Genomic DNA, 19,533 nt, shown 5'->3' with positions numbered 1-19,533 from the left:
ATTTAATCCAAATGAATTACTTACGTGAGAATTAGTCACTACACTTGACACATGTTTTGGATTACGTGTAAAATACATTACTTGTATGTCTACCGTGGTTTATGAAACACCGCACGAGTTTGGGCCTGTGCTTTGGGCTTATTTGGCACAGTGTTGCAAACACAACGTCGTATTTGGACTTATTTGGTGCGGTTTATCCAAAACAGCGTAATTTGGTGTCGAACCTTAACATATGGGATAAAAATGTTTGGTCTGGTAAAAAAAAAATTGAGTGTTTTTGAGGTCTCACCGTTAAAGATGATGTAGTACTTTCACGACCATCCAAACATCTCCAACATTTTGGAGAAATAACGAATTTGGCATTTTAAGCCAAACGAAAACGATTCTTAACATAGGGAGTCCAATGTGATTTAAAAAAATAACAAAAAATAGCAGTATACATTTTACTACAAACAGTAATAAGCTTACGTCACAATTACAAACTACCGACAACCAAATGTAGAAAGTTCAGAGGGACAGTTCCGTAACTCCACAGATCTCACCGAAAACCCTAGCCCAGCATTATTTAAACACCAAAAAGAGTCTCTTCCTCGTTTATTTATGTTCCACTCTCCTAAATTTCTTCTTCTTCTTCGCGCGCTCTGTACACGTACTCAAAGGTATAAATAAGTAATATTTTCCTTGTTGTATGTACTTCAATTTCGTGGGTTTATGTTGTTTGATTGATGTGAGTATGTTAGTGTTTGTTAGCTCGATTTAGCTGTTTGTGATTGGTTAGAAAATTAGGGTTTGTTTTTATGAGTTTAATTGAGCTATTATGTGTTGTTTATCAGTTTACTATAATGGCTGGGCAGAGAAGCAGTCATGGAAAGAGATCCCATTCTCATTCCGATTATTCTGACAATGGAGGGAGTAAGAGGAGAAACGCTGGAGGAGATGATAGAGAGTCGTATGCTCCTGGTCCAGAGGATACAGTTTATAGGTACTTGTGCCCAGGGAGAAAGATTGGAAGTATTATTGGAAGGGGAGGTGATATTGTAAAGCAACTGAGGGCGGAAAGTCAATCTAAGATAAGAATTGGTGAGACTACTCCGGGATGTGATGAACGTGTTGTTACTATTTTCAGTTCAAGTCGGGAAACAAACACTTATGAAGAGACCGGTGATTTGGTGTGTCCGGCTCAAGATGCTCTCTTTAGGGTCCATGACAGACTTCTTGCCGACGAAGCACCTCCTGATGAAGACTCAGAAGAGGCTCAGCAAGTTACGATTAGGCTTCTTGTTCCATCAGATCAGATTGGATGTATTATTGGGAAGGGTGGACAGATAGTTCAAGGCATTCGCAGTGATACTGGTGCTCAGATACGCATTCTGAAGAATGAACACCTACCTGCTTGTGCATTGAGCAGTGACGAGCTCCTCCAGGTACTTTATTGTATTTTTTGGTCTCATATTACGCTAAGTTGTGTTGCCTTTGTTGTCAAAGCTCGTTTTACTGTTTTATGTGACCTTTACAAATAAATGGAATCTTTGCGCTGAGGTAAACTAGGCACTATATATATGAGTACTTTTAAGGTCGCATATTGACTCTATTTTTCATGTATCATCAGATAACAGGAGAAGCTGCAGTTGCCAAGAGGGCCCTGTATCTAGTATCAGCCAAACTTCATGACAATCCTTCTCGATCTCAGCACTTGCTCACTGCTTCAATGTCCAACATGTACCAGTCTGGTGGCCCATTCATGGGCCCAAATGCAGGTGCCCCCATAATGGGTCTAGCCCCACTGATGGGTCCTTATGGTGGATACAAAGGTGATGCTCCTTATTACCCCAGTTCAAGAGATGAAGGGTCTACAAAGGAATTCTCTCTGCGAATGGTTTGCTCAACTGGGAATATTGGAGGCGTGATTGGTAAGGGTGGTGCTATTATCAAGCAAATCAGACAGGAATCTGGGGCATATATAAAAGTCGATAGTTCAGCTGCAGAAGGTGACGAGTGCATAATCTCGATCTCAGCAAAAGAGGTGAGCATCATAATTCATCTGTGCTGTACTATTGTAGAACTCATGCATGTGAATATACACATTACAAAGAATCTGACATACTATTACCTCCCAGTATTTTGAGGACCCAATATCTCCAACCATCGATGCAGCCGTCCGTTTGCAGCCTAGATGCAGTGATAAAAATGAAAAGGAATCAAATGACCCCACGTACACCACCCGTTTACTTGTTCCAACATCACGTATTGGCTGCCTCATTGGTAAAGGTGGGGCTATCATATCAGAAATGAGGAGGCAAACGAGGGCAAGCATACGCATACTATCCAAGGAAAACCTTCCAAAGGTTGCAACTGAAGATGATGAGATGGTTCAGGTAAACATGTCTTTCCTTCATGTTTACTTGATAAAAGCTTGTTTCATTTGTGTAGAAAACAATGCTTAGCTGTTGTATGGCCATGCTGTACAGATCAGTGGCGACCTTGAAGTTGCTCGGAATGCTCTTGTGCATGTTACTACGCGTCTGAAGGCCAATTTTTTTGAGAGAGAGGGTGCAATGCCTGCTGCTTATGCTCCAGCTGTTCCTTACTATCCCATGCCATTGGATGTTTCAGATGGTTCAAAGTATGGAAGCAGAGATAGTAAATCACATGGAGGTGGATATTCTTCATATTCTGGTGGATATGGTGGTTCAAGTGATGTGCATCTGAGTGATAGTTACGGAAGCTATGGTGGCTCACAGGTGATATTATCATATACTTATTGTCTTTTGTTTCATCACTCCCTGTTTTAGTTGGATCTTTGAGTTGATTGGTTGTTTTTATACATCTTGTATTTTGTTGTTACCTTCGACCGCTTCCCTATATTTCTCTTGATGTCACCTTTTCTGAGATATACATGTTTCCCTTATTTGCAGAGTGGTGGTGCTTATGGAGCTTATGGTAGCTATTCCTCTGGTCGTTCCGGTAGTGCAGGGTAAGGTTTATAATATGTAGTCAGTTTTACTCCTGTAGATTTATTTTTATTTTATTTTCTTTGAAAATCATCAGACTAGTATATTTTTTCCTCCACAATTAATGTGTCAGAAGGTTTTATTTGATGGAGTTAGTGACTCGTTATTAATATGTATATATTTGTTCTTATGCTACATGGAGCCCTGATACTTAGCTTCTGTTACCAGGTTATCTGGTTCCCACCCAATTTCCCATGGAAAACGTCACGGTTATTAGGTCCCGATGATTAGGGCCCACAGGTAGACTTGTGTATTACTTAACTTCCTTCCCATCTAACCAGATGCTTTCTATATACTGGTCATGTTATGATTTCAACATTTTCTATCTTAACCTGTCCACAGACCGTCAATGTTCAAATATCTAATGCAGCTTTTACCTTTGTTGCCTCCCTGTCCTATAAAAACAGCTGAGACATGAAGCCTGAAGCCAGCCTACCCGAAGCCTGCCTACTGTTTTTGATGAAGCCTCCAGCCTTGTCCTGTGGACCAGATGGGAGGGTTTGACAAATTATGGCCCATTTTGCAGCTTTTTTAGGAGGACCAATATTACACAGCGACGTTATTGCCCATTCAATCCTTTTGCAGCCTTGACACTATCTTATCAAGCCTCCATAAGTCGCAGTGATAGTATTTACCTTTCTGTAAAATTGTGGGGTGGCCATGACTCCTCTTGGGCAGGTGGTTAGGCAGTAGGAATAATACTACTTCTCAGCTGTATGTTGGATGTTTATGGTTGTGTTGTGGAAGATTGTGGTATAGTTAGTAGAGCCATTAAGTAGGTAGAAGTCGAGACAAAATTGTAGTGCAAGCTTCACTTTATTCAGAGTGCAGTCAGCAGATGCTTGGCTTTATCTTTTGTATTGTGACTGAAGGATTTTTATGCGTTATCTTTTTGAGGCTTTGTTTTTAGTGTTGTCTCTTTGAAGCTCATGTACGTTTTATGTTTCTTCTTAGTCATTGTGATTTTGGCCGTATGGACGTACTTTGCAGAGTTTTACTCTACTCACTTTCTAACAGGGCCCAAAATATGTGTATCTTCTGATATATGCCCCTTTAAGTTCCCATGTATAGTGGAAAAGATTATAAGTATTGGTGTTATGAATCGGTGGTTGGAGATAGATCCGTTCTACATCGTAAATATATAAACAAATGGTAATACTAATAATTAGAAACCAAGGTAATATTAGAAATAGATCGGCCGTATACAGATTCATGTTTCCATAGTTCCTTTATAAATTAGCTTAAAAATCCATAAAAACTTGGATGGTTGTATATTAGAAATAATATCAGCATGGACCCCCAGATTTTCTGAAGTTGTATATTGCTAATATATCTGACATAGTGCTGATAATTTTTCATTGACAGATGAAATTAAATTGCTGAGCAAGTTTTTGATAACAGTGGTTCTCTTATTTGTGAATGTGTATGAAGTTTATTGTAACAAGTTGGTTACAGACCACATCTTTCTTAAAAGGCATGTATATTGTCGTTGTGCTGCATGTTCAGGTATGCCTTGAAGTCATGACCTGATTGCTGAATCATGACAGTGGATGGGGCCATAAACCACTTGAGAGGTAGGTTGGAAACAATTCTAGCAAATGTTCAGCAGTTGAAGGGGTAAGTTTGTTCTTGTCTTATGATATTGATTACAATCCCCGGAATGAATGTGGATTGAGGTTTGTATGCAATACCATCTGCAGGATGTTAGGATTATTGGTTGTTGGTTCTGTCAGCAGTGCAATCAAGTAGGTAAATAGTCACAGGCTGCAAAATTTTATTTGTTAATTTATTATCGTTATGTTTCCTCTTGTGCATTTACTTTCTCAGTGAACTCATTTAAAACACCTAATTGAACAATCTTTTATATTTTATTTTCATATTACATATCAAATATTACTGAGTAAAATATTAATAATGATAAAAAAACAATTCAAGAATCTTATTGAAGACTGTTTATGAATTTGGTATCCATCTTGATTTCTCAACCATTGTTTGGTGTCAAGGTTTATTTGAATCATTTGCTACATTATACGAGTCATTATTGCATATGTATAGTCAAATACTTGTAGTTAACTTTTGGTACCTGTCTTTATAAGTGTAGCAATTAACGTGTAATACCTGGAGGTGCTCATTTGATATTTCATGCCCCCGTTTTGTTTGGAGGCAGGATTTAATTGGGATTAAATGATCTGGTCTTTATTTTATTTATTTGTTTTTTATTACCTTTCAATTTTTCATGTTCGGTTTTTCTTTTTAATTGTTAAGGTTCTTTTTAATTGTTAAGGTTCTTTTTGGTTCTTTTTAACACTCACAGATTACTATTATCTGCATCCCAAACTGTGTCTAAGATGTCTTGGCATTTCTTTTGACATCTGTGGTGCTTGTGCTCCGAGGTGATTTATATTGGGGAGGAAGAGATGTGCAATATTTGACTATTGCAGTTTTGGAACCTTCTTTCCTCAAAGTGCTTTTATCTATGTTAAAAGATGGTCTCTTATGTGAGATTGATAAATGCTGGTGGACAGCATTGTCATGACCAATGGATCCCAAGGATGTTGGTATGCTTCAGAAGATTGACTTAAAGGCGTTTTCACAGATCTTCATCAGTCCATGCAATAATAATCACAATGCCTACAGTTTAATTTAGGCTTGATGCTCGAGTGTGTGAAAGGGTTGTACTAGCAAAAATAGCAAAAACAATGTTGTAAACTACCGTTTGAACAAAGATGATATAGTGAAGATTGTTTGAATGTTTTGTACTTTTGTTATTGATTTTTTAAATTGATCCATTCATCTCTTAGAAATTGTAGACAATCTGTTAGGAAAGTTATATCAACCCTCTCAACCATGAAGTACATGCTTGCCTTCAGTATCCTGTAATAGGTAGATAAAGGCCCGAGGCGCTCTATGGTAGGCTTGGTGGAGGATTTGAAAGAATTGGAAGTTGAATGTTTTGGGACGTACTTGAGATTTAAAATCATGTTTAATATTGCAATAATTTGAAGTTTTGAATTACGTAATGAAAGCAAATTATTTAAAGAACTACATGATGGTGCAAATTATTTCAAAACTCAAAGTAAGTACACTGAAACAAGTAATTAAGTAGGAGGTAGCTGGTTTACTTACACGTGATTGAACAAAAAGCTCTAGATAAATTGCTTAAATTTCGCACATTTAATCAGTTTTAACATGTTTTTAGGTAGTTTAAAGTGTGTCAAGTGAGAAATGTAAAATTTTTATGACAATGTTTAACTTTCATGATAATGTTATTGTTAAAAATCTATGTTTGAGTACATTCCATTTAAGTTTTCGTCATTGTAACATGAGTTATTATTTGTATAGTTGAAAACAACGTGTATAATGGTGGAATGTTTTATAAATATGTTTGATTCATGCTTGTATTGTAAGCTGGATAGTTTGTTTGTTTGGTTGTAATAATAATCAGATGGAAAGGGACTGTTTGGCTAGAAGAAACTTGATCCTTCATTATCATGAGACATTTCAAGAGGCACATGATGATTCACTATATGCCTAAGATAATTATCGAGGTGGTGTTAGAGCAAGTCCAATGGAGTGCTATATGGGCTGCTAAAGACAAATTAGTACCCCAACTACAAAAATGTCCCAAATGTCATTCCAATGGGGATACTAAGAGGCTCCTAAATTTGGAAGGAGTTATAAACCCAGCCAAAATTAAAACCTTCGCTAGCAGCTGTTATAATAAGTTTCTGGAGACAGACGACACAGTTTCTGTCGTCCATGTATTAAATTTTGACGGACAGCAGAAACTGTGTCGTCTGTCTCCCATTTTAAAAGAAACCAGAAAAACCAATACTCAATAGCATCACACTTTAACTAAAGCTAAGATTCCGATATCCACATACCTTCTCCAAAGAAGCAAGTCTATCCACAGTCAAAGCATCTACTTGAACAGCTCTACAATCCAACAAAACCTATTACACACAATAACTTTATCTTAAAAACTCACATTTTTTCATCAAATATCAAATTCTAACAAGTGATAAAAACAAAACAAATCAAACCTTGCGAATGAAGAGCCTAGGAGATTGAATTTCAGAAGTGAAAACAAAATCAAGAGCACCAGTAACAACATGTACATCATGTCCAGCTGATATCAAATGCCGAGTCACCTAATAACCAAATCTTACTTGATCATTAAATAAACAAAAATAATGAAATATTCATTCATTCATTCATTGATATATTACCTCGACGACACGAGTGGCATGACTGAAACCATGACTGGTTATGTAGTAACCAAAAACAAGATGTTTTGGTGGAGTAGAAATAAGTTGATGGTCATCATTATCATTATCATTGATCCTCATTTTCATTATGTTTTTTCGGCATAAAGTAAACAAGAAAAGAAATGAAACTTTGATTTATATAACTATATTTATATTTATATTGTTTTGGTTTGTAGAGGAATCGGGAGAATAATCGAATAAGTTTTGGAGGTTTCCTTAAAACTGGCGAGTGATGGTTATGAGTTGAAGTGTAAGTTTTTATATAGGCTTCAAAGAAATTTGTAACTGCCATATACAGATGGCATGCCGTCTGTTGCAATTTAACAAACAGACAGCAAAGTTTATGTCGTCCGTCTCCCGATTTTAACAACTGCTAAAAAGTCCCATTGGACTGGTTTTTAGAGTTTGGGCTGTCAAATTTGGCCAGGGCTGCTAAAAGACCTATGTGGCACCTTTTAGCAGCCCATTATAACTGCTCTCCATTGGACTTGCTCTTATGGAGAAAATGAGGAATGTGGACGAGGATAGGATAAATTTTATGAATTTGGTAGATGATATGAAGGAGAACTATTTGTTTGATATTAATGTAGGATTTGAAATATTGTACACTTTGAATGGTGAGAAGGTGTATGTTAAGAATGACAATGATTTGATGCAAATGTGGGCTAACATAGAGGAAAATATAAAGGGGTGGAGTCATGTATTTGTTGAACTTGAAAGGGAACTTACAGAGCTAGTTGAAACTATGGTTGTGCCAACTCCACAATGCAAGTTACAACTTCAAAGTGTAGAAAGCCTACCAAGAATGTAAAGAAAAAGAATGCAAAGAGAAGAAGTATCACTAAGAATAAGTCTATCATTAAAGATACTGATGATTTTTACACAAAGAAGTGTCTTGGTACATTAGATGATTCTGACGAAGAGCTCTAATATTTTAAAGAAGTTATGCTTAAAACCCATTAGAAACTAAAGAAAATTGTTACTATTGTTGGAAATACTTAACGCATTTGAGGCTGAAAAGCTGTTAGTAATTAATTTCAGTGATGCGAAATAACCGTTACTATAAATAATTTGTAATGGTAAAAAAGCGTAAGTAAAAAAATTAACAAATTAATAACGCCAAATTCGTTAAGCATAAAAAACATTACAAATATTTTTCGTAACGTTTCTATACCATTAAGGATATCCTGTTTTGGTGTAGTGGAGGATGACTAGAATGATGATTTACCACAAATAGCACCTCTCAACCACCACCTACTACTTTAGCTCCATAAGCTAATATTTCACCCCCCACTACCACCTATCAATTTAGCTCCACAAGCTGATATATCACCTCCACCACCATATACAACCAATGCATACATCAACTCCACACAATTCAGGTCCATCTTTTATTAATTCCACAACACCCATTTCACATGCACCAACACCTTTTTTACCTCCACCACCACCACCACCAAGACCCATAGATGAGATTGAGGATGATGAAGGGTATATAAGTGCACATTTTTCTGAGGATGAGGAGGACCATGTCATTGCAAACAAAGTAGACTTTGTTGACTTCATTGCAATGACTAACAATATTATTGATATAGATGAGGGAAGTGAGCAGTCTGGGAACAAACCATTAATTTGGGAGGTAGGAATGGAGTGGCCTAACATTGATGTTTTGAGAGATGATATAAAAGATTTTTGTATAACAAATAGGTTTGATGGCGACTTAATCAAGAATGACCCATTAAGAATTAGAGTGATTTGTTTAGGGAAAGATAGAAAGAATGTACAATGTCCATGGGTAGCTTATTTCAGGAGAGATGATGATGGATTCACAATGAGACTGAATACACTGAAGCCAATACATACTTGTCAGACTGATTGTGATATGTTGAACAGAATGGCCAATGTAAATTGGGTAGTCAGAAAAATTCAAGATCAAATGAAGGTTAGTTAATTATAAGTGTGTGGAGTTTAATTATCTGTTGTTTGTATGTTTTACATTGTACTAATGTAGTAACTCTTCTATTGTTTTGTCCAAGGTTCATTTCAAAACCATGTCTCCTGTTTTCATAAAAGAAGAAATCATGAGAGTTTTTCATGTTAATATAAGTTATTGGACAGCTTGGAATGCAAGATTCAAGTCTCTACAACAGATTTATGGTGATTATGAGGAAAACTACAACATGGTCTTAGTGCTATGTAACATGGTATACACTTTATAAATGTTTACACTTTGTGATTTCGAAGGTCAAATTGATTGTACTGATTAATTGCATGTTTGTTGTTTGCTTGTAGATTCATGAGAGTAATTGTCTATCTACTATTGCAAAATACTTAAGAGATGTTGACACTGCACACTTTAGTTTGAAGGAGTGTGTATTTCATTTGATGCTTGTATTCAGGGTTTTTCAGTTGGTTGTAGGCTATTAATGGGGTTGGATGGTTGTTTCCTTAAAGGGAAATATGGAGGCTTGGTGCTTAGCTTGGTTGCTTTAGATGGAAATAATTGTTTATTTTCGTTGGCCATATACATTTGTAAATCTGAGTGTAAGCAATCATGGAGTGACTTTTTGAGTATCATGGCTGAGAAGCTAGAACTACACCCTTGGCCTGTTACCTTTATTTCTGACAGGCAAAAGGGTTTGATTCAAGTTGTTAAATGCATATTTTCTGGAGCACAACATAGGTTATGTTTCAGACACATGTATAAGAACTTCAAAAAGTTGTTCAAGGGTAAGTATATGGAACAACTTGCATGGGTTGCCTCAAAGGCATATAAAAAGGAAGACTTTGAGAGGTGGATGGAAGTGATAAAAAAAAACATTGAAACACATAAGTGGTTGCAAAAGAAGGAATATGAAACATGGGATATGTCTCATTTTGCTGAGGAACTTAAAGTTGAACTAGTATGCAGTAATTTCTCAGTCTTTCAATTACCAGTTTACTTGACAAATATCACATTTTGTTGATGAGTTTGAGGTACACGAGGAAACATGCTTGTAAAGAATGAGATCAAACTGGATTGGTCCCTAGAGTGAATAATCATATAGCCAAGATGATTGAAGTATGTCCAAACTACACATTTGAAAGTTCAGATGATCATCTTTTTGTGGTGAAAAATTACCATGGTGATAGGTGGGTTGTCAATATTATGGACCACAATAATTGTGAATGTAGGGTATGGCAAATGACTGAGATTGTGTGTGTTCATGTTGTAAGAGTGCTCTTACAAAGGAGAGTTGAGTGGGTTGAGTATTGCAGCTCTTACTTCCGGGTCTCAGAGTACAAGCTAGTTTACACAAGTAATGTGAAACCCATGAAAGATGTCAAAGACTGGTCTAAACCTGTAAATATTCATATATTTGCCTGGTTTAATATATTTACATTATTCAAACAAATTTGTAAAGTGTTCTATTTTCTTAGGATCCAACCAAACATGTCAAATCACCTCCTTTGGTGAGGGGTATTGGAAGGCATAGAAAGGAGAAAATGAGGGTTGAGGATGAAAATGAAAATGGGCATGTCCAAAAAAAGAGGAAAATGACTTGCAGCAAATGTAAAAGAGAAGGATATAATGTAAGGTCATGTGAGGGTTTTGCTGCATCAGAAGTAACAAGCAATGGAAGCAATGCAAAGAAGCACAACACCAAGACTGAAACCTAAACCTTAGACAAGGTCTAGAACTGTCACAAGAGAGTCCATTGTCATGCATGGACAGGGAAAAGTAAGTTCGATCTGATTGTACTAGGTACTTCATTGTTACTAAATTTTTTTTGTCTTATTTTGCAAAATAATTGTGCGGAAGACTCAGAGTGGTATTAGAAAGGCAAAATACAAGGCATTAAGAAATGGCAGTGATAGTCCTGCAAGTGATGCTCCTCTAAGTGAGCCCATAGCAGAACCACCAAGCAATACACTAGTAAGAGTGGCACCACCAAGACATGAACACCCAAGGAAGAGCCAAAGCAGTGGACCTCCGCACCATAGCACATAAATACTATGGGTGACTTGATCATGAAGCAAGGAGAGGGGAAAAAGAATAGTGCAAATGTTTTACATGCTGCTATATATGGGTGACTTGATCATAAAGCAAGGAGAGGGGAAAAATAATAGTGCAAGTGTTTTTATGCTGATCATAAAGCTGTAAAGGCACCACGAGCATCTTGTGCTAGTGTTAGGGCTCCTTTCAAGGCACAAACAGTTGTGAGTAGGTCTAGAGCTACAATAGTTGAGAAGCCACCTGTCAAGCCAGTGGAGAAACTATCTGTGAAGCCCATACAACCTAGAACAAATTTCAAGATGGTTAGGGTAGCTGATCCATGACCACAATTTAGACTTATTACTTTTGGAAGAATGAACTTGGAACAATGCAGTCAATGTATAGTTGGATGAATGATACTTTTGTAAGTTAGTATGTTTGATATTGTTTTGGTTATTTTGGACAAAAACAAATAAGTTGGAAACAAATTGCTGTAATGGATTATAGACTGATGGATTATTAGATTACAGGCTGATTGGATTATTATGTCAATTTATTATGTTAATGGCGTATCTTGGCTTTTAAAATTGGCAGTTATGGATTTATAGAATTAAGTTAGCATATTAAGAAAGAAAGTTGTGATATTATGTTTGCATATTAAGAAAATTTGACATCAGTTTACTAGGCTGACTAGTCAATGCCTCGTGAATAATCAAAACATTGTTCATCTTGGTTCTATAAAGGCATAACTAGCCCCCAATCACAACTCACATCACCAATCACATCTCTCATCTCCTCATACAAAAAATGCAAACAAAACAAACAATGGCGGAAGCAGAAACAATGTCAAAATTTCAGTTAGATAGCAAACAAATTGAACAATCTTTTAAGCAAATCAAGTCTTTGCTCAAAGACAAGAAAGATCGAAGGGTGTTCTTGGAGATGATGGAGAACAATGGCAGGTTGAGTCTCAAAGTCTGTAAGCGCTGCAATTGCATGTGCTATTTATAGTTGGATGATTATTTTGGTTTATGTGAAGATGAATTAGCATCATATCCTCCACCTGGCTTTGCTCCAAAACCAAGGTTTGCTCCTCCTCCACCAGCCAATGGTTTTGATTTGAAATTTGCTCCAAAACCAGCACCACCACAACCAACACCACCAACAACAAAAGCACATCTTCATCTTCTCAGGCGATCACCAAGAGTAGGTGGTCTAGGACCATAACAATCACTTACACATCATGCTAAAGAAATTGTCTTGGCACTAGAAGCAGCTGAAGTGTGCATGAGCAAGAAGAAGTCCAGCAACAAAAAGAAGTAATCTCAATGTCCAAGTCTCAAGTTTGTCTTGTTTCATGGTGTTATATGTTTGAAGTTCAAGCATTCTATGTTCTATGTTTGAAGATCTATGTTTAGAGTTAAGTCAGTGTCAAGTGTCTAATGTTAGTTCCAATGTTTTGCATGTTTTGTCCTATTATTTTCAAAGTTTAGTGTTCCTATGTTAGTTTTCATGTTTAGAGTCGGTGCTAGTTTTCTCTGCAGTACTGTTTTCTGTTCTCTGTTTTCAAAGTTCATTTGTTGTAGCCTAAATCAACAATTCAAAAGTTTGTTAAAAGTATTGGTTTGTTAATTCAAACATACAGTTCAGACTACATAAAGTTCAAACATATTCGAGCAGAACCACTTAAAATTGACTGATTGATTGAAACTGAACATTTAAAACTAAAACTTCGTTACTGTTAAATAAACTTGACAGGATTACAACGAAACATTCAAAACAACAGTAATAATAAAACAAAACAAACTAAACATTTTAAACTAAAACTTTATTATTGTTAAATAAACTTGACAGGATTACAACGAGACATCCAAAACAACAGTAGTGATAAAACAAAACAAACTACAACGAAACATACCAAACTGAAAACCAAATACAAACTTAACCCTTCCCTTTCCCTTTCACAGTCACATTTTAAAAAACAGTAATGCAAAGTTGCTGTGGTGGAAATCTAAAAAACTGGACGAATTTACTCTTCTCTTCCTTAAAAACTTAATATCTTATAGATTCAACAGCAACCATATATGAACAAAAAAGAAAAGAGGTGCTCCGTGCTCAAACGCGATTGAGAAACCCAATCCCCCTCTTCACCCAACATACAAGAAACTTCGTTTTACAACAAGGCAGGAATCTCAAAAAGGAATCCAACACTAAAAACTCCATTGGAAGCAGCAATGGAGCCTCCTTCCACAGGTCATTGTCTGATGAGAGAGAACTTAGCTCAGAAGAAACACAACCAACGATGGCGAGATCATTAGCAGGAAGGAATTCCAATATTTTCAGTTTGAGTTCAGCTGGAAGGCGCATGAAGCATGGCGGAGGTTTAAGTCCAGTTTTCTCACATAGATCGGTTACGAAAAGATTTAGAAGAAGCATTCGTCATCGATTTACACACAAACTCTAACGATGGAAGAAAGCAAAATTTATCCAAACACAACCTGAATGCAGGGTTCTTGCTTACAGACCCAATCACATTCACGAACTTGTTTCCCCAAGTTTGAACCCTGAATTCAACTGTTTCCAACACTTGACCGCCAACACCTATAAGATCAGAAACAGTGTATCGCACATGTCCAGATCTCGAACGAAATCTGTCTATCTTCCTCTGTGACAAACGAACCCGAACTCCAAAAGGACTGCATGAACAGCAATGATGAGAAGAGTGCGATCTGTGAGGGTATTGTGGCCGTTGCCATTACCTACTATATCCTTAAAAACGTTCTTAAGAAAAGTACACATTTCAGTCCTCTCCATTTTCTTCGTTTCCATCTTTCTTAAGAAGATTAAAAAGTATAACAAACTAACAAAGAAGGAATATAATAATTGTTGGAATCTTCATGTGTATTTCAAATACTTGTGTGTTGTTTAGTCCCACATTGATGAACCACCACTAGCAAGTGAGGTATTTGAGGTGAACCTCTAGCATAATCAATCACAGAACAGAGAGAGGGAGAGGACGCAGAGAGATAGAACTCGTGTGCTGCTGCTGTATCGACTAAGATATAAGTTGTGCAAGCTGCTGCTACTACAGAAACAGAACTCGTGCAGACTATCCCTTCATCTCATCATACCCGAATCAGAGAAACAGATAAGTCTATCATTGCTTTCTTTATTCTCTTCTTCCTGTCAGCCGCCAGAGAGAGTTATATTGCTGTTCTAGAGGGTAGTCTATTCTAGTGCAAAGCTGTTAACGATTGAATCTGGAGGAAACGCCACCGTTGCCTTTTCGCAAAAATCTTTCCTTAAGGACAAACTAACTTTGGTTATTAATTGCTATTCTGTCCTTGTCTTCTATATGTTTTCTTTTATCTGCATACAACAATAATCACGAAAAAGAACAGAGTTTGGATTACAAGTTCTACTCGGTTTCATAACTCCTTTGGACTCCGTGTCCTACGCGGCATCCAATTCCTATTTTCGCCCGGGATTGTTAAAGAGAGAGAAATGCATTTTGGCATAAAACAAACCATGGGCTTGCAACTTTTAATGGTTCGAGGCCAGGAGTCTTTTTAGTTTTTAGTTTTTACAGACGAAAGAAAATGCAGCAAAGATGATAAGAAGCGATTTCTTTCACTCCCTTCGCTTTGGGGCACTTTCTTTGCCTTTACTGAATACAACAAGAAGATTTACTACAACCCAAAACTTCCCCAAAGCACAACATGTACACTTTCATATATACACACACACTCTTTAACTATCTATTTCTATGTTTTGATTAAAGAATGACTGTGTTTTGTAGGGAAATGAAGAGTTGTTAGTAGTGATAGGAGGTGGAGCAGCTGGAGTGTATGGAGCAATAAGAGCTAAAACAGTTGCACCTCATTTGGGTGTTCTTGTTATTGAGAAAGGGAACTAGGGAAGTGTTTGTCCAAGGTAAACTGTTTATTCACATTTTGTAAAGTACCCTTCTTCAAATGGAAAAATTATTATAAATATGTCAAGTTTTGTACAGTTTTATGCAACGAACTTGGCATCTGCATGTGGTTATGACGTGGGCCTTGAGATTAATATTTGTACCCGTTAGTTGAAATGGCAAAAACATTGCAAATGTGGTATCTTTGTGGAGTTATGATTTGAGACTTGGGGGAACTGAGAGTGTGATAGATACCCACTCTTGGGAGAGCGAAAAGTTAATAGTTTAGTAGTAATAAACATTACAGATTTGGCATCTTGAAGGTGTTACAACTCAACAGTTGGGAGTAAGATCCACTCTTTGGGGGAATCATTTTTAGTATTTTCTCTGATTGTTCTCATTTTTAATTTTGATACCCAGGTTAAAATTTCTGGAGGTGGGCGATGCAATGTGACCAACGGGCATTATATGGAAGAAACGGTGAGGAATATCTGATTTTCAATTGCCTTTTTTCCAGAGGAAATGCAGTGTAGGAACTAGAGTTAGTCTGTCTGAGTTATAAACATTTTGTGTGAGTCTGTCAATGTGTCTGAAATTATGAACACTGATAGATGCTTTTCATAGTTAGACTGCATATGAGGAAAATTGTATGCTTGACACAGTTGTGTTAATATACTCTGTGCTTACTGTTCAGACTATTATGAAAATAAAATAATCGAAATATGAAGAGTCGATGTTACCTAGTATTAAAAATAGTCGCAAATGCAATTTAATTTGATTCTGATTATTGTACACACAACCACAGGAGAGAGATGTTGAACTAGTTTGTACATAAAAAACAGAACAATTGGATTGTACACAAAGCAGATTCTTCTCAGGCATATTTGTTTCTCAATTTGTCTATCTTGATAGTTACTCATACTTTAGCACAGTATGCTATTAAAAGTTTTAATAGCATAATGTGCTAAAGTATGAGTAAAATATAATGCACAACCTTATTTTAATTTAAAACAAAGTTATACATTATATTTTACTAGTATTTTGATATTTTCATTGCACTAGAGTGTTTATATTGTTTGGTCCAATACTCCAATGTAAGAGTTTTATAAACTAAAAAGTTGACTATTGACTTGAAATGTTATATCCGCCGATTAATGTAGGTCCTGGCAGACAATTACCCTCGGGGTTATAAGGAATTGCGAGGATCGTTCTTTAGTACGCATGGCCCAATGGATACAATGTCTTGGTTTTCTGATCATGGGATGCCACTCAAGGTTGATTTTTTTATTTTCATGCTTATCTTGCCCTTGTTTTTTTACTTCTTCGGAATGGTTTAGATAATGATCACAGTCATTGTAAAGGGTGTTTTGGATTTCTTGTTGGGACCGAGTTCGCTTCTGAGCGAACTGCCTACGTATCCTCTTCTTAGTTTTTCTCATTTTATTTCTTTTCTGGGAGAGAGGAATCAGGCCCGACGTAGTTCAATCAGGTGGTATTTATAGGCTTAGGGAATGATCAATCTAGGAGACACGTGTGTTTATGATACACGTGTAAGGTCGAGATCATGTATGAGTGTCGAGCTGGTTATATTATAAGTCATGCACTCATTGGGTGCTGATGAGGTTATCCCTATTTTCCGGGGATGGGTAATGATTACCCCCGATGGTTATCATTACATGAGGGCGCTCGCCATGCGCCAGATCGAAATAACTTCGTCCTCCTTTCTCGTAGGTCGCTCTTGGAGGTCGGAGTGATTACCCCTGATGGTTATGATTACACGAGGCGTTCTGCCATGTGCTCGTACTGACATAACTTCGTCCTCCTTTCTCGTAGGTCGCTCTTGGAGGTCATTTGCGGGGGTGTTCACGAGGGAGCTCGCCACGTTTCGGTCTCGAGGGTCGGCGCCCCGAAGTTCGCTTTACGTTGCACGCGGTGCATAATAAGATATCGCCTCCTATTGCCCCTCGATTATAGTGTTTATGTCATAGGAAACATTATGCTGAGAGAAAGAATGTGTGGAACGTGAGCGAGCTGTGGTGGACGACTCGACTAGGACGACATGACTTTCGAATTCACGCATGCTGATGCTTTGGCGGGAAAGGGAAGTTATGTCGTAGCATGCACGTGACAGAATCGTAGTAGTTGAGAGAGAAACGTGTCGCCGCATTATTCGGAACTGTTGAAAAGACAGTACCTTGGAACACGTGTGTGGGCTATAGCCTAGGCTGTAATCATAACTTTTTTGGTAACTGAACAGGCGGTTTATACAAAATCGAATTTGGGACATTAAAAAGGCATTGCGTGTTTTCTTCTTCCACAAAAACGCAAGCTAGGGTTCCTCAGGTGAGTGCTACTGCTGCTGTTATCTTTCCATTTTCAATTTGCTTTCCTCCTTGTCAGTGCGTTTTGCTAAATAGGTAGGTCACCATAAAGGTATAGGGTTTCAGCTCGAGTAATTGGTAGAAAAAAGAAAACTTGCCATAATGTCTGACTCTGATGACACTCGATCGGAGGAGGTCCGAGATATCCTTGAGTTGTGGAGAGTAACGAGGATGAAGAAGCGGAAGAGTCCGGGCGTGGAGGTTGATTTGGAAGAAGAGGATAGGATAGGTGAGGGTAATGCCCGATCTAGGTCGAGGTGACGAGCCGTCGACGCCAGTCGAGGGGATATGTCGCCATCAAGCGATGTGCCCCCTTAGAAGTGTAAACCGTCGTCTTTGCTAACTTCGTTCCCCGAACCGAGGGATATGATATTAATGTCCCCGACGGAAATATACTGAACCACGATTGAGTGAAAATGTTCAGAGTGAGGGTACACCCCCGAATGGTGGAATAATAATCTGTGAGGGCCACCGAGAGCGATATGCATATACCGTTCTCGAACCGGTATCGACTTCTTGGCGCTTTGTTGGAAGTCTCCCCCCGGTTCAGAGGTAACACCGGCGATTATTTAAGGTGTTCGACCCGCTGAATGCGAGTGGGGAATATGACATATGGTATCCGACATAGTGGAACACTATGTGGTGCGGCGATCGGGGAACATGAACTTTAGCTTGCGGACCATGACGACGCGTTCACTGTGGATCGATGGAGTAAGCAATGAGGCCTGGACTAAGAGGTCGTTGTTGCTAGTTGGCAACCACCGTGTGAAAGGGTGTATACCGCAAACTAGGATTTGTAACATATCCGTGGGTAGGACATTTATCCGTTGTTTCTTGTCGAACGTTTGATAGTTACTCTAACGGGACCTTGTTTTACTTTGTCCAGAGAGTTTTTCGCGGAAGAAGTTTAACCGATCGCGGGGAAATAGAGAGGTTCGCGGGTTGACTCGTGAAGAAAAGCAAGCGAAAGCCGCTGAAGTTGCGACTTTTTGGAAAAGGGTGGGCCCGCGATCCGGGGAAAAAAGGAAGGCAAAAAGATCGAGCTCGAGGTCAAATAAGGGGAAGAGCGATGGAGGCGCGAACGAGTGACTTAGTAACGCGAGAAGAGAGGCATCGGGCGCATGGCGGTGCGAGGCGACCTGCTAGAGGTGGTCCCTCCGGAGCGGGAGGATCGAGCTTCCGCCCTGAAGGAGGTTCGATCGATACCCCTGTGGAGTTGGAAACGGTGGCTTTCAATCCTCGAGCGAGGAGAGGTCGGAGAAGAGGTCGCGGATACGGAGCAAGACGCCCGAACATTTAAAGTAGCGCGGCACGCTCTTGGAGAGAGCTCTAGCGCCGTGGGCGGTTCTGATGGTGGCCCAACTGGGGCTATGGTTTCTCGCCGGAGTGGAGCACGACCTGAGCAGGTCATGGACTTGGCCACTTTCGGGGCCGGGTCTAGTGCGCCGACGACGGCGTGAATCCACCCACCGGCGAAGGCGAAAAGCTCCATAAAGGCAAGTGGAAAAGCTGTTATGGTGAGTGACGACTTAGAGGGGCGATTCGTGTTCCCCGGATGAGAATGGGGTGCAACGAATCGCGGAAGAAGGGCGGATCAGAAGCTTCAGATCAAGTAAGATATCGGGTTGCCTACTAGAACGGATAGCTCGGATGGCAATCGCAGGGATTTTGGATGATAAAGGGTCGGCCGATAATCCGAGGCGAATGGAAATTGCCCAATGTTTGGTATGCGTGTCTATCTTTGTTTGATGTAACCGTCTCCGTGATAGACGCTTATTGTGTTGTGGCTATTAACCATACGTATGTATTTGCACCGGTAAGTGGGTTTCAAAAATTGAAGGAGATCGCGCAGATTCGGAGAGCGGATAGAGAGGCGGTGGTGAAGCCATCGATGAGTGAAGAACGCCCGTGAGGCCTCGAAGATGGAACGCGAGGAACTGGAAGGTCCAAGAAAACTCATCAAGAGCCGAAGTCCGCCAAGATG

General features: G+C 38.7%; 3 protein-coding genes and 1 long non-coding RNA gene across 20 annotated transcripts; all 4 read left to right on the top strand.

Moving 5' to 3' along the window:
- The first annotated feature begins 418 nt into the window (after nt 1-418).
- On the top strand, nt 419-5,800 carry LOC147522443 (RNA-binding KH domain-containing protein). 17 transcript variants are annotated; one of them, XR_015213048.1, is made up of 10 exons: nt 523-659; nt 834-1,424; nt 1,610-2,023; nt 2,118-2,375; nt 2,469-2,741; nt 2,916-2,974; nt 3,180-3,251; nt 4,518-4,628; nt 4,712-4,756; nt 5,326-5,800. XR_015213048.1 is itself a non-coding variant. In XM_086593409.1 (8 exons), the coding sequence occupies exons 2-7, from the start codon at nt 843-845 to the stop codon at nt 3,226-3,228; spliced, it is 1,635 nt and encodes a 544-aa protein (XP_086449535.1). In that variant the 5' UTR covers nt 419-659; nt 834-842; the 3' UTR covers nt 3,229-3,251; nt 3,419-3,920. The 17 variants fall into 17 exon arrangements, 5 of the variants coding, with proteins under 5 accessions (XP_086449535.1, XP_086449562.1, XP_086449559.1 ...); XR_015213046.1 differs by having other exon boundaries at nt 4,712-4,760; XR_015213049.1 differs by having other exon boundaries at nt 4,518-4,585; nt 5,326-5,364.
- Nucleotides 5,801-8,633: 2,833 nt separating this feature from the next.
- Nucleotides 8,634-10,245, top strand: LOC147522442 (uncharacterized). The gene is made up of 4 exons (XM_086567753.1): nt 8,634-9,221; nt 9,316-9,483; nt 9,572-9,648; nt 9,699-10,245. Exons 1-4 carry the CDS (start codon nt 8,634-8,636, stop codon nt 10,243-10,245), a joined length of 1,380 nt encoding a protein of 459 aa, XP_086423879.1.
- An 86-nt stretch (nt 10,246-10,331) lies between these two features.
- On the top strand, nt 10,332-10,939 carry LOC147522441 (uncharacterized). The gene is made up of 2 exons (XM_086567746.1): nt 10,332-10,622; nt 10,700-10,939. Exons 1-2 carry the CDS (start codon nt 10,332-10,334, stop codon nt 10,937-10,939), a joined length of 531 nt encoding a protein of 176 aa, XP_086423872.1.
- Nucleotides 10,940-14,694: 3,755 nt separating this feature from the next.
- LOC147522440 (uncharacterized) lies at nt 14,695-16,460 on the top strand. The gene is made up of 4 exons (XR_015195283.1): nt 14,695-14,976; nt 15,055-15,188; nt 15,589-15,648; nt 16,329-16,460. It is a non-coding gene; the product is annotated as an uncharacterized LOC147522440 (long non-coding RNA).
- The last annotated feature ends 3,073 nt before the right edge of the window (nt 16,461-19,533 follow it).

The sequence above is a fragment of the Coptis chinensis genome, chromosome 1 (assembly GCF_015680905.1).
Source record: "Coptis chinensis isolate HL-2020 chromosome 1, ASM1568090v1, whole genome shotgun sequence".
NCBI lineage: Eukaryota > Viridiplantae > Streptophyta > Magnoliopsida > Ranunculales > Ranunculaceae > Coptis > Coptis chinensis.
This window is presented reverse-complemented; position numbering and strand designations above follow the sequence as displayed.

Coding starts and splice junctions, on each gene's coding strand:
- LOC147522443 (XM_086593409.1), top strand. CDS start 843: ATGGCTGGGCAGAGAAGCAGTCATGGAAAGAGATCCCATTCTCATTCC. Junction 2,024..2,117: donor TCTCGATCTCAGCAAAAGAG/GTGAGCATCATA, acceptor ATTACCTCCCAG/TATTTTGAGGACCCAATATC. Junction 2,975..3,179: donor GGTCGTTCCGGTAGTGCAGG/GTAAGGTTTATA, acceptor TTCTGTTACCAG/GTTATCTGGTTCCCACCCAA.
- LOC147522442 (XM_086567753.1), top strand. CDS start 8,634: ATGCATACATCAACTCCACACAATTCAGGTCCATCTTTTATTAATTCC. Junction 9,222..9,315: donor AAATTCAAGATCAAATGAAG/GTTAGTTAATTA, acceptor GTTTTGTCCAAG/GTTCATTTCAAAACCATGTC. Junction 9,484..9,571: donor TCTTAGTGCTATGTAACATG/GTATACACTTTA, acceptor GTTTGCTTGTAG/ATTCATGAGAGTAATTGTCT.
- LOC147522441 (XM_086567746.1), top strand. CDS start 10,332: ATGATTGAAGTATGTCCAAACTACACATTTGAAAGTTCAGATGATCAT. Junction 10,623..10,699: donor TCAAAGACTGGTCTAAACCT/GTAAATATTCAT, acceptor CTATTTTCTTAG/GATCCAACCAAACATGTCAA.